Source organism: Ahaetulla prasina, chromosome 2, assembly GCF_028640845.1.
Source record: "Ahaetulla prasina isolate Xishuangbanna chromosome 2, ASM2864084v1, whole genome shotgun sequence".
In the NCBI taxonomy this organism is placed as follows: domain Eukaryota; kingdom Metazoa; phylum Chordata; class Lepidosauria; order Squamata; family Colubridae; genus Ahaetulla; species Ahaetulla prasina.
The window spans coordinates 279,865,608-279,879,929 of record NC_080540.1 but is presented as its reverse complement, the minus strand read 5'-3'; the positions used below and the strand labels follow the sequence as shown (position 1 = coordinate 279,879,929).

Genomic DNA, 14,322 nt, shown 5'->3' with positions numbered 1-14,322 from the left:
TTACAACCACACTTGAAAAATAGGACTTACGCTTATGACTATTCACATTTATGACAGTTGCAGTGTCCCAGAGTCATATGACTACCATTTGTAACCTTCCCAGCTGACTTCCGACAAGCAGAGTCAATGGAGGTCATAAATTGCAATCACATGACATTTTAGTTAACTATGCAGTAAAAATCGGGTTGTAAAAATCAAAGGTAGTCACATGATGCCTCACTTAATGACCACAACATTTAATGATAAATTTTCTGGTTCCAATTGTGGTCATACGTCAGCTACCTATATCTTTTCTAGTAATAGCACTTGAGCCGAAGTACCTACATCAAGGTAGGGCAGACAGTAAGAGGACACAGGATGAACCCCACATACAAAATTATACCTAAGTAGAAAATGATGATAAAGAGCAAGGTTTGAATTATTTTTTAAAAAGATAGTGCCATAGACTTAGGATTCAATTGGGTTGAATCCTTTTCATTGTTTTAGACCAGGGGGTCTCCAACCTTGGCAACTTTAAGACTTGTGGACTTCAGCTCCCAGAATTCCTCAGCCAGCAAAACTGGCTGAGGAATTCTGGAAGTTGAAGTCTACGTGTCTTAAAGTTACCACGGTTGGAAACCCCTGTTTTAGAGGCTTTGTTTAAAACGTGTATTGTATTACGGGTATAAAAAAACATACCAAGAGTTGGTGTATAGAGATATTGGATAATTTTGTTTTCGGCTTCTTGAGATTGAAAAGTATGAACAAATTGACGAGTGGCACTGGATTCATTTTTTGCCACATCTTCTAGGTAAAAGGCTTGCTCTAAAAGAATTTGCCACTGGACTTGTGTACGACGATGCCTTTGAACTGAATAAATTACCTAACAAAATAAAAACAATTATTCTAGTTATTTATGGCAATAAGGGCAGAATAAGACAGAGGTGATTTCCTTAAAACTCCAACAAGTGCTTCCTTAATAAACAAAATACATATTCACTTCACAGAATAATTCCTGTCAAAATAAAGACGGGAATAATTTTTATGAGGAATATGGCTTGGGTTACCAACTATCTTCCTGCATACATATTATATTAAATACACAGGAACTTGTCTTCCACCAACACCTTGATTAGCATAGGTAATTATGGATATATGTGGATATATATTCATGCACTAAGCACAATCATAGCTGGATACAGTGCATATTTAAAAACAAGACTGGAAATAATTATATATTTTGTAACATTGTGAATAATTAACACAACTGAGTTGAGGTACCCAACTGTTCTAGCAAAATAAACAGAGTTTGGAAAGACAGCAGAAATTAACTTCATTATCTGGTCATTCGTATACTGATATAATGAATAACTAAGAAAATAGTATGTAGGTTACACGCCAGATATGGACACTGCAGCTCAGACATGTAATTCACATCCATGAGGAAGACATATTCTCTGTCAGGTGGTTACTGGAAAGACTGTGCATCTTCGGAAACTGGAGGTAGAATTCCTGTGAATCTGTGGTCCGGAGCTGGAAAAGAATACTTATCCCGCCTGCAGTCTCCAATTTTTTTTTTTTGAAATTTACATTAAGCTTAAGAAAACTGAAGCAGAGGAAGACATTTGCAGTAGAAGAGGAAGCAACAGGACAAAGGGAGGAGTAAAAAGAGTCAGCCAAGATGAATCTCTTAAACTTGATCAGCTGGAGATCTCCCTAAAAACCAGGGACACCCAGGCAAGAGATGCTGCTGAAACAGAGGAATCAGGTCTGGATAACAGTGGAAGGGCAAATACCTCTGGAACCTGAGATTAACCTACCTACTCAGAGCAAATTATATAATACAGAAGTAGGTCCTCTGAAACGCAGAGATTTATTGAGATGTTGGGATTATTTTAGGAGCAAAACAGCAGAGTTTAAGAGACAGCAAGATGATAACTAAAATCTGTCTAAGATTCCAGAGCACCTTGTCCTGGTCTCCAAGCCTGAGAGAAATCTGCATCTAGGTACACTACAGGGATTAGGAAAAGTCAGGATTTATCGTATCTTGTCTGTTTATATGGTGCTCTTGTTCGATCTCTGAAATGCACTTATAACTTTCCAAAGATTGGCTAAAGAGGTGCTGAGGATTTGAAATGACTTTGTTGGGATGATGTGACTATCTTTTCAAGCACTGCCTATCCAGGCACCAGAGAGGCTAGGCACACAATCAAGGCCTCCCAAAATCCCAGACTGGCCTAAATGATATATTGTTTGTAGGGTCTCGTGTGGGTCCCAGGACTCTATCATATTTGAATACCAATGTACACTTTTTCTATGGACATTATCCAATGTACAGATTCTCTAGGAATGTAGAGCAAGAAAAGACAGGTGCAATTGTTGGACATAGCTGGTTACTAAAGTGTACATGCATCCCAGTATAGCCAAATTACTACACCCCTCTTGGATCTGATCCAAGACAAATCCAATGCAGTGGTATGGTCTGAAGAGTATCAGGCTATATTTAAACAGTCATCTGCTCTACGGTGCGATTATAGGGAGCCCAACACAAAAGTAGTTTGTTTACTGGACTCTTGATCTCTTGGACTAGAACTTTAAATTCAAATACATTCAAGACAAAACAAACACAGTGGTGGGTGCAAATATCCAGAGGTTTCTTTGAAGAGGTCTATCAAGGAAGGGAACTTTTGGATTATTTGGATTAAATGGAATGCAGGGATATTACTCTCTCACATATATATGTTCTCCTATCTGCATGTTCTGGTTATACATCTGCTACAATTTCACATGCATTGAACATATGCCATTTACATTATCTAATTACCTGCTTATGAAGCTTCACTAGGCTTTTCTCTGTTGGATAAGTATTGGATCTTTCTTCAAAGTCTTCGTAATCATCCATGTTTCGACCCATCCTATCCTGATATTCTGTAGGACACTGAAATTAAAAGAAAATACATTGCAGTCTATATCAAAGCCTATCAGTGAGCTCATTTGAAAAAAAATAATGATCTGTTCTTCTCTTATTATACATGAGCTCTTATTTTCCTTCTTTTTATCCAAAAGTTTCTCTAGCAAAGAAGAAAACAATGGGCTATTTTGTTTCCTTGATCTGTTAAAACTAGGAATCTAAATAGCGCCTACTACAGAAATACAATCACATCACTTCAGACAAAATTCTGATTACAGGTAATCCTCAATTTATGACTTGCGAGTCCAACATTTCCACTGCAAAGCAGGACAGTTGTAAAGTGAGTTTGGCCCCATTTTGCATCCTTTCTTGCTACAATTGTTAAGTGAATCATTCAAGTTAGTAACATGGTTATTAAGTGAATCTGGTTTCCCCATTGACTTTGCTTATCAGAAGATCACAAAAGGTGATCCCTGGGACACATCATCAATATGAATCAGTTGCCAAGTGCCTGAAGGTTGCAAAATGTGACCAGGAGGCTGCAACCTTCATAAATACATGCCAGTTGCCAAGTGTCCAAATTTTGATCATGTGACCATGGGCCTGTTGCAACCATCGTATGATAAACAGTCATAAGTCTCTTTTTTCAGTCCCGTTGTAACTTCAAACAGTTGCTAAATGAATGTTGTAAGTTGAGAACTACCTGTAGTCCTGCAGGAATATTTCCGTCTGAATGTCTATGAGATTCTAAGCCATCATCCAGGTCCTGGTTGTCCCAAAGATGTTGTTTCACAAGGCAGCTGGACTTTCTGAAGAGCTGAAGAAGCTTCTTGGATGAGAAGGTGAAACATCTTCAAAAAAAAATCCAGAAAGTCCAGTTGCCTCATGAAAAAGCACCTTTGGGATTTTTGTCTGAAAGTCCTGAGCTTTTGTGCGGCTTGCCTTTTCTTCTGCCAAAATGGCCAGTGGCAGTGTACAAGTGAAAATACTGAAATTAGTAAAGGTCTTTCTCCTATGCCCGTGATGGTGAACCTATGGCATCCGTGCCACAGGTGGCACGCAGAGCCATATAGGTGGGCATGTGAGCATTGCCCTAGCTCAGCTCCAGCACGCAAGCATGCACTGGCCAACTGATTTTTGGGCCTTCTGGGCTCACCGGAAGTCAGGAAACAGGCTGTTTCCAGCCTCCGGAGGGCCTCGGGGTGGGTGGGTGGCTGGGGAAGGCCATTTTCATTCTCCCCAGGCTCCAAGAAAGCCTCTGGAGCCTGGGGAGGACGAAAAATAGGCCTACTGGGGCCCACCGTGCCATCACGTACCAAAAGCAGGGAAAGTGCGGGGGGAGGGGGGTATTGCATTGAATTATGGGTGTGGGCACATGCGCGCGTGACCCCCTGCACTCCCCCTGCTTTTGGCACGAGACAGCAAAAAGGTTAGCCATCACTGTCCTATGCTATTTCCCGGGACTATGTGCACTAATTTTTCTTTTGATTGCTAAGTGGTCAAATAAAAGTGCCAGTAATTGTGGGCATGACCTGGTGCAATGGAGCACTGAGACTAAGTCAAGACATCCTACTGTCGCTACTGAAAAAAGTAAAGGAAAATATCCTTTATCCAGGCTTGAATTAGCCTTCTTCTGGTACACTGATAATTTCATAATCCTGTGGCAACATTTAATACTGCTTGATTAAGCTACCTTTTTTAATATTGTATCCACACATTTCCTCAAAGGATGGTTGTATTTGATGCTTTCATTTACTTTGCGGACCTCCTGTTTATGTGAAGAGAAAAAAACCGTCAGAAGTATAATTTCTATGCAGAGAAACTTTTAATATGACATTCAGTTAAATTTAAAACATTTTACAAAAGAGTTGGATTTTTACAAGGCGTGACAGACTCACTGAGGAATTTATTTTGAAACCTGTTTTAGTAAAAGGGTGGAAAAGCAGGCAACATAATTGACAATGGAGTCCTCTTTTTACTTTGCACCATTCAGGCGCTTTGGCTCTGGGGCCTGCAGGTTTTATCTTTAAAAATTAAGAGTTGAAATTATGAAATAAGGGAGAAGGAAATTCCCTTTACAGTATTAAATAGCACTGTAGCTGATATAATCCAAAGTGCTTGTTAATTTTCTTATTACCCTGGATATCAAGAAATTGTATGCACCTTTGGCATTTTGTTTCTCAAAATCTTTTATCTACTTCCATTTGTATCTCTGCACTGCAGAATTTACTTGCCTCCATAATATCTTCCAGGTTTTCTTCTGCATCTGCCTTTTCGGTCATCAGTTTAGCAGCCTTGAAGTAGGTCTTCATGAGAAGGTAGCCCTTTTTAGCTCCATTCCAGTGAGAGCGTGGAATTTCTACTAAGCCATATCCTAACAGCAACACAAGCAGAAAGAGGCCCCAGGTATTGGCAGCAGCTATTCCAATAGTCTGAAGCTGACTCCTAAAACAGAAAAAGTGGCCTGGGGTTTCATATGCAGTAAGTCAGGGGTGTCAAACTTGATTTAATTGAGGGACGCATCAAGGTTGTGTTTGCCCTCAGGGATCGGGATGGGTGTGGCCGGGATGGGCGTGGTCAGCTCAACGTCACTCGTGTCGGGGCACCTGTGATGACTCAAGCAAACTACCAGGTAAAACAGGCTCCTGAGCTCCATTTTCACCTGTGACAGCCTCCTGCAACCCTCTGCCAGCGAAAATGGAGCTCAGGAATGCTGCCCGTGGTCCTCCTGAGCTCCATTTTTGCTGGCAGAGGCAGTGCGGGCCAGTCCTTCACTGTTTCCAGGGCAGCTCCACCGGCCAAATCTAAGCACCCCACGGGCCAAATCTGGCCTCCGGGCCTTGAGTTTGAAACCCCTGCAATAAGTACTAAAGATTTTAAACTACTGTTATATAAAATCCTTGAGAAAATCTACTTATATGGCTGCTAAGAGTCAATACCATGTTGATGGCCCATAATCAATCCATTAAATATTTTTTATCAGGAAAATATTAAATTCTTTTTCTATCATGCTTATTATTTGACTAATGATTCCTTTTCCAGAGTGTAGTTTAATACATGGTTGATGTATTAAGCACAATAATTTGCTATATCCAAGAGGTTTATATGAATTTTGATATTATGTAAAACATTCTGAGTATGAAACAGGTGTTTTGACTTCACTGAAGTGTTCTAATGCTGTTACACCAAAACCAGAAGTGTTATAAACTGGAGCGAACGTTTATAGTAGGAATAACCTTGGAAGACTCTTGGTAAGAGCAAATTGCTGTTTCAGATTTAAAATGGAGTGCTTGCAAACATTTTAAACATGACAGGCACACCTGTTTTTCCCAGAGAAAGCATTGCTTACTGAGTCAGTGAAGCAACTAGTGTTGTTGGCTTACATTCTCAGGACAAACTGAGTTATTCAGCCAAGGTTGAAACTAAAGGTTGAACTCTTGCAGCATCTAGTCATGACCAATAACAACAGATTTCCAATACATTACAAATCCATTAAATAAATAATTAATAATTAATATGAAAGAAGCAAGTTGTTTCTACCAATAAAGAATACACTGGTACATCATTTTAGTCCCTGTTAGAAATAGCCTCACTGAGAATGGAAGCAATTAAGTTAAGACCAGCCTAGTAAAGGTACTCATCTAATTGGGACAACCTGTAAACAAAGCTTTCCCTCTGAATGTTTAGCAGGGCAAGCTTTGAACTCAATCCTATACGCTTAACTAGTGTGAGGTAAAGGTGTCCCTGCGGGTTTTACTCTGATCGTACTAATTGTGACTGACTTTAGGGGTTGGTGGTCATCTCTGTTTCTTAAGCCAAAAGCCAGCATTGTCTGGAGATATTTCGGTGGTTATGAGGCCGGCATGAGATCACGCCATAGCACATAGCATACGGAGATACACAGAACACTGTTGTCCTCCTGCATGCGGTACCTATGAGCCACGGTGGTGCAGTGGTTAGAGTGCAGTACTGCAGGCTACTTCTGCTGACTGCCAGCTGCCTGCAATTCAAATCTCACCAGGCTCAAGGTTGACTCAGCCTTCCATCCTTTCAAGGTGGGTAATGAGGATCCAAATTGTTGGGGACAACATGCTGACTCTGTAAACCGCTTAGAGAGGGCTGTAAAGCACTGAGAAGCAGTATATAAGTCTAAGTGCTATTGCTATTCATCGACTGTACTTACATTTGCATGCTTTCTAATTGCTAAGTTGGCAGGAGCTGGAACAAGTAACAGGAGCTCACTCCATCTTTGGCATTCAGGTCTTGAAAGTTCTAGACCTTTAATGATCTAAGACTCAGCGTCCTAACTACTGAGCCACTGCATCCCTTAACTAGTATCAGGCAAAAGTCTTATTGGATCAGTGACGCTCCATATACTTTCATCCACAAAAAAACCCTAAGGGAAATAAAAATTACCTGCAACTAGGTATGAAATTAAAAATCAAATCTTAAAATCACATACAACATCATAGTTTGTAGGAAATTTGGCCACAAGTTATATTAATTTTATTCTGTTTTTAATTTGTATATAATGTGTTTTTTAAATTGGCTGTTAACCGCCCTGAGTCCTTCGGGAGAAGGGCGGGATATAAATACGATTAATAAATAAATAAATAAATAAATAGTTCTAAGCTCTATCTCTTCCAATCACTAACAATCTAAACATGCAACATACTAATATACTAAAGACTTAGCAATATCACCTACCATTGCAAGCTGATGTTTGGATTTATAGCTACATACATCAAGAATGCCCCAAAAATCAAGAGGTACGTTCCATAATATATGGCATTTTCAATTAACGCTGTTTTAATCTTCCCGGTAATGGAAAAACCTCCTGATCTAGCGTAGGACTGCATAAAGGGTAACAGAATCCTAGGAATGGAGAGCAAAATGAATAGCAAAAGTTTCATCTTTTTTCCTTGGTTAGAAGTAAATACTTGGCACTTATACACATACCAATAGTCCTACATTTTAGAAAAATTGGCATATTTCTGAAACATCCTATTCCAAGACCCAAGGAATAAATCAAAAAGAAGGAAGCTGTTACTTTACAGAACTGATTTCGGAATTGTAGCACTGGCATGTAAAGTAAATCTACCATTGGCAGCAGGTACCAAGTTCATATTTTGTCACCATCTGCGACAAAAAAGTATATCCAACTGACTCAGTGAACTTTATAACAAAGTCAAGTTCCATCTTCAGTTTAGTTTCTCCGATGGCTTAAATAAGATTATTTCAATTGGCTAGAATAGAGAGAACTGTCTTAAAAACGTAAAGAAGTTTGATACTTCCCGGTGGGCAAACTTGTCTTTCAATTAAAATGTCCCAAAGTTTTCACATTAATGATGAACATTCAAGTGATAAGATATGCAAACACACACACACACACTGTTATTCCTTTGAACATTTTACTTTAGGCTGTTTCAAGCATTCCAGAAATTTCCACAATACTTACCATGTTAAAAACTGGGATGTCCAGTATACAACTCGCCAGAAAATGGGCATAATTCTATCAGGGATATAACTCCATGGTTTGATACATTTGTGTTTACTATAAAGACAATGAGAATTAGCATCTAATGTATGCATGACACAGAAAATACAGCACTGATTTTTCATGTGGAAACAATATTCTAAGAAAGGCTGTATTGCAATGTAAAGTAATAATGAGCCTCTGACAATCTCACATAGCCCAGAGGAGTCCCACAAATTGCAAGAAAAATGAAAAAGGCCTGAATGACTGCTACCTAAAAAGAGAAGATACATTTAGGTAATATGCACTCCTATTATATGTGTGTGTGTGTGTTTCTGTATTCTTTTGAGAGCGGGCATAAGAATTTAATCTTTTAATGTGTGCCAGTCTATTCATAGAAAAAAATGACAATAAAGCTTATTTTATTTTAATTACATATAGTACAGATAGTTCTCATTTAACAACTGCAGTTACAAAAGTGATGAAAAAGTAGCTTTATGACCAATCCTCACATTTACAAACTTTGTAGGTCTATAAAGAAATGGAAAGTTGAAGAAAGATCACAAGCACAGTTGTGTTCTCACTTAGCAACCACTTTGCTTAACCTCTGAGTTGAGATAGCGAAGAAGACAGCAAAGGCCAGCTGGAGTAGTAGAGTGCAAGGAAGCAAGGGCAACTGTGGCTGGGACTTTGCATCATGTTGCTGGCCTGGGCTGGCCTGGGACAGCTGGGGACTCCCAGGACAGCTGTGACTTGGTACTGCATCTCAAGGGCTTCTTGCAGTCCCAGAACTGTAGCGCTCCAAAAAAAGCCCTGAATTGGAGTGCTACAGTTCTGGGACTGCAAGAAGCCCTTGAGCTGCAGTACCAAGTCACAGCTCAAGAACAGCTTCAGAAGAAGCTCTAGAACAGGGGTGTCAAACTCAAGGCCTGTGGACCAGATCCAGCCTGCGGGGTGCTTAGATCTGGCCCACGGGGCTGCCCTGGAAACAGCAAAGGACTGGCTCGTGGTGCGGGTTCCCCCCATGTTTTCACTGGCAGAGGTCAAACACAACCCTGATGTGGCCCTCAATGAAATCCAGTTTGACACCCCTGTTGTAGAAGCTGCTTGCAAGGCAGAGCATGGTGGGGGGTGGGGGCAGGGGAATAGGAGTTGAGAGAGCTGAAGAAGAGGCAGTTTCTTAACTTGGAGGAACTGAGGCTCGGGGCTGGATTGGACCAAACCAAGAATAGCTTGGATTGTGGTGGATCCTTGGGTAACCACCGTGGGGTTCAGTTAACAATGGCAACGGAGTGCTGGGATTACCATTGCTCATTGCTAATGTTGCACTTTATGACTGCATTGTTAGTGACTGAAACCACAATCCCAATTACTTTTGTAACTCGAGGACTACATAAATTATAGAATTATAAAACAGAGCTCATTACATTATTCAACATCGTAGGATCAAACACGCAGATTAAATTGATTACCCCAAGTAATTAGAAGGCTCAGAATATGAACTCATTCAATCCTCAGGCCCAAATTGAAATGTTTACCATTCGAGTTACTAATTATAGTATAAATTGGATTATTTAGCCAAAGTAATAGTCATAACATGACTCATAAAAAGCATCACCAATGAAGTGATGCAATATAAACTGGCTTGAATGTTGTGCCCTTTGGCTTAGAACTATGACTGCTTCTCTTTATAATCCCATCTGTCTCATTCATTGTGAATGAGACTGCTGATCTGTTTCTGTTGTTGAGACATTTGTTAAGTGAGTTTTGCCCCATTTTACAATCTTTCTTGCCTCGGTTGTCAAGTGAATCACTGCAGTTGACAAATTAGTAACCTGGTTGTTAAGTGAATCTGGCTTCCCCACTGATTTTGCTTGTCAGAAAGTCGGAGAAGGCGATTACATGACCTTGGGACACAGCAAAAGTCATAAATATGAACCAATTGCCAAGCATCTGAATTTTGATCACATGATCACGGGGGATGCTGCAAAGGTCATAACTGTGAAAAACAGTCATGTAACTTTTTTCAGTGTCATAATTTTGAACAGTGATTAAATGAACTGTTGTAAGTCAAGGACTACCTGTACAAAGTTACGTAATAATAAAAATTAAAAAAATTAAATTAATTAAATTAAAAAAATATTACATCTTTCAGCCAAATTACACCACCTTTAATTAGTTACTGAGGATTTCACATTTTCTTTTTTTTAAGGAAAATGCCTTTGTTAACCAGCATGCATATAAATATTATGACTAGTTATGAAGCAATTACATTCAAGACTTAGGTCTGCATTTTAATTGGAATTATTTATAATATTACTTTCACACTGGAATACATTCAGTATCTATAACTTTAAAAATCTGAACTTCGTTTTCTTTAGCTGCAAATTTTTCTATGCACGTGGAAGAAAAATCACATCTAAATGTCTAAGGGTCATGATTCTGGGCCTGATCCAGCATAACTTTTTTACTATTATTTTTTTAATACTTTTCACATTCTCATGACATTTTCTCATTTTTGTTAAAAGAGCGATTTCTTCTTGCCCTGCCAATGTTACGAGGTTGTCAAGAAATTTTCAGATCAAAAAAGAAATTAATTTTTATATGCCTTGGTACCTCTGAGTGGGATTAGTGTCTTGGTGTTGCACTGCTGATCCACTGTTGGTAGGATTCGTGTGTGACTCGTTTATATCAAGCTTACACCGATTGTATATAGTCTAGAAAACAAAAAGTCAGCAATTGGACACAAGTAAAATAAGAGTTATAAAGACACTGGCCTACTCTATTCATCAAATACATCAGCTTCCCAAACTGAAAAGCCCCAGTTTTGCTATGTTGATCTGTGTCAACCATCCTTTCCTTTAGCAGCTCGTTGAGAAATCTAGAGAATGTATCCTTACTGTATGTTTGTTGATTTCAAGAAAATGCATAATAAAGTGAATAGGCTCAAATTATTGATTTTATATTAGATATTAGATATCTGATGTAATTCTTGAAAATAAATTATTGCAATAAAACAACAGAAAATCCTTATTTGCTAATCCTATGGAAAATTATAATAAAATCCTATTAAAATGGAGAAAATAAATATGAAAGTTCTTACCGTAGTGACATCTAAAGGCAGTATAAAGACTATGAGAAAACAAAGATACCAAGCTAATAGTGTTGCAACAATTACAAGTTTGTGCTGCTTTTTGAAGTCACCATATCGATGTAGTATGATTAATGCCAAAAAGAAGACGACAACTATCTCAATGCCCAAAGCTGCACCACTCATTATTGTTCACTGATTCCAACCAGCATGTATTGGTTCATAAGAGGATTACATCTATAATAAACAGCAAAAAACAATGACTAGAATAGAATAGAATAGAATAGGGCTTACAATAAACATTTAATATTCAGCTGAAAAGATTAAAAAAACCACATTGTCTACCACATTGGACTCTGCTCCATGCCATTGGACTTCAGTGTATTTTAATAGCTACAGAACAAAAGCACTGATCTAAATGCTACTTCAGTTCCTGAGTAACCTCTGTCTCTCTTCTACAAATGGGTATTGGTCCTGCTGCCTGAGGTTGATGGGAGTATAGTAACAGTGTAGTAAATCTGGAGTTGTGGAAAGTTGTGGCTGCTTTAGAGAACACAATAGAAGAATGTGAACATCACAGACCTTTCAAATGATTTGAGTTTCTGTCCCTATTTTGTCTCCCTGCTCCTCTGAGCCAGTTTAGATTGTTTTTCTTGCTTGTTTTTTTTAAGCTATTGTATTATTGATTTGTGCTATGACTGTTTTGGATGATATTATGTCAGCCCTTTTGAGTCATATTGTGGCAGAAAGGTAGAACATATTTTAAAAAATAAATGAGTTCTGGAATGACTAACTGTTAATTTTATGCTTCATTATTTCATTTGTCAGCTCTTATGAAGTCATTGAAAATGAACTTCAAACCATGATCGCATAAGTAGTACATATTGCTGTTATAACATATTACTGTTGTAAACAGAGATGAGAACAAAAATTAAAACCTGACAGCAAACTTTTATACTGTAATTTTTACTACACAGGTACTGAGAAAAAGCTAACTATTAAAAACTTCCACCAGAATATCTTAATGATTTTAAACTGTTGTTAAATCTGTAAGTAACTAGGGGAAAAAGCTTAAGCAACTACTGGGCTAAAAAGCACAGGAACCTATCAAAAGCAGTAAGATAAAACCTTAAGCAAACACTTCACACCATATCTCTAAACTTGTCTTCCCTACAATTTCTGTGAAAAACAAGATTAACATGTCAAAATGAAGCTGTAAATTCCACTGGATTCAAGTTGGCAATTTAAAGAGAGCCAAGTATGCATTTTGCATTCATTTCCCTTTGCACTTGCAAACTTGCCTTTCAGAAATTGATCTGAAGTTTCCCTGCTTTGGAATGAACTTTTTAAAAGCAGTGCTGCTAATTTTGTACAGGAATCAATCACCGTTCTAATTCAGGCACATTTATCCTTAAAGTGGTACCTTGGTACTCAACTGCTTTGAAATCATCGAATTTGGTACTCAATGCACTTCGATGTGAAAATTTGGTCCGAGTACTCGTCTGTTACTCAACATACAAGTTTGTCAGTGGTGGCTGCCTTGTGACTCACTATATTATTCCTTGTGGGGAAAAATTGTTTGGTACTTATGGTTTTTGGTACTCATCACACTTCCTAGAACCAATTAACAATGAGTATTAAGGTACCACTTTATTTTGTCCTTTATCTGATATATTCTTCATGTATGAATACATATACATATATATGACTCCCACCACCCCACCTAAAACACAAAGTGCTGCAGTACTGAATTCTAGCACTTCTTTCATCTTAACACTGGAGGACAGAAATAAGCAACAACTTGCAAGTAAGAGTTTCTACCAACATGCACTAGCAAAGGCAATACCAGAATATATACATATCCAATGATAATTATTCACATTCATGTCCTACTTTTATTTAGCATGCTTCTATATCCGGTTTAAGCAAGCCAAAAAGATAAAAATAAAAATTGGAGCAGAGAATCCCACAGAGCCGGCTGCCCAGTTTTAAAGACTTTAAAGCACCCATCCTGTTAAGAGTATTTTTTTTAAAAAATCCCTTTGATGGGGACTGTAGTCCAATACACAACAAGGGGCTGAGTCGGGGAAAGCCAGCCTGAGAGGGCCGAAGAAAAGAAAGCTATTTGTGGGGAAGGACGAAGCTGCGGATGATGGGAACTGTAGTCCAATACGGGCTGCGGGTGATGGGAACCGTAGTCCAATACATAACAGGGGGCCGAGTCCGGGGGTGGGGGTGGGTGGGAAGTCGGCCTGAGAGGGCCGAAGAGAAAAAGGCTAAGCAATGGGGGGAGGTCGGGGCTGCGGGTGATGGGAACTGTAGTCCAATGAGGGCTGCGGATGATGGGAAATGTAATCCAATACCCAACAGTCGGGGAAGGCCGGCCTGAGAGGGCCGAAGAGAAGAAAGCTAACCAGTGGCCGAAGGACGGGACTCCGTGTGGCCTTACCCGACAGAGACGGGGCTGGGCACTCCCCGGTCGCATCCTCTGGCGGTCCCCGCTCCTCGCCGGGTTACTGCTGGGCCCCGAACCAAGGACTACGGGCTTTCCGTTCAGCAAGAATCTTTCCCGAGGCTTCTCCCGGGGACTCCCGGCTGCCTACTCCTCAGGCGGAGGAAGTCCGGCTCTCCGCAGGAAGGAACCGAGCCGGCCACCAGCTGAGCCGCAGACGCCTCTGACATTTCCGGCTCCGTTTGTCCCTCAGGCGCGAAAGGAAGCCTGGGAAAACATATCCACGTTGCCGAAACCGACCACAACTTCGACGTCACTTCCTTCACAAAGGTGGTGGTGGGACTACAGTACCCAAGATACATCGCGTTTTGCTTTCGCGCTTGCCCCGTCGCTTTACGGGTGGACTACAGTAC

General features: G+C 39.7%; 1 protein-coding gene across 2 annotated transcripts in view; it reads right to left on the bottom strand.

The window, feature by feature from the left end:
- LMBRD2 (LMBR1 domain containing 2) overlaps positions 1-14,178 on the bottom strand; it is a 36,732-nt gene extending 22,554 nt beyond the window's left edge. Inside the window, exons 1-9 of one of the 2 annotated variants that reach the window (XM_058170128.1) lie at positions 13,907-14,177; positions 11,470-11,694; positions 10,983-11,083; positions 8,349-8,444; positions 7,598-7,765; positions 5,125-5,335; positions 4,584-4,658; positions 2,804-2,917; positions 679-862 (exon numbers count right to left, since the gene is read on the bottom strand). In XM_058170128.1, coding sequence (XP_058026111.1) covers positions 679-862; positions 2,804-2,917; positions 4,584-4,658; positions 5,125-5,335; positions 7,598-7,765; positions 8,349-8,444; positions 10,983-11,083; positions 11,470-11,643 — 1,123 coding nt within the window. In that variant the 5' untranslated portion in view covers positions 11,644-11,694; positions 13,907-14,177. Of the gene's footprint in view, positions 1-678; positions 863-2,803; positions 2,918-4,583; positions 4,659-5,124; positions 5,336-7,597; positions 7,766-8,348; positions 8,445-10,982; positions 11,084-11,469; positions 11,695-13,906 lie in introns of both variants that reach the window. The other variant, XM_058170129.1, reaches the window with a different exon arrangement.
- Between the last annotated feature and the right edge of the window lie 144 nt (positions 14,179-14,322).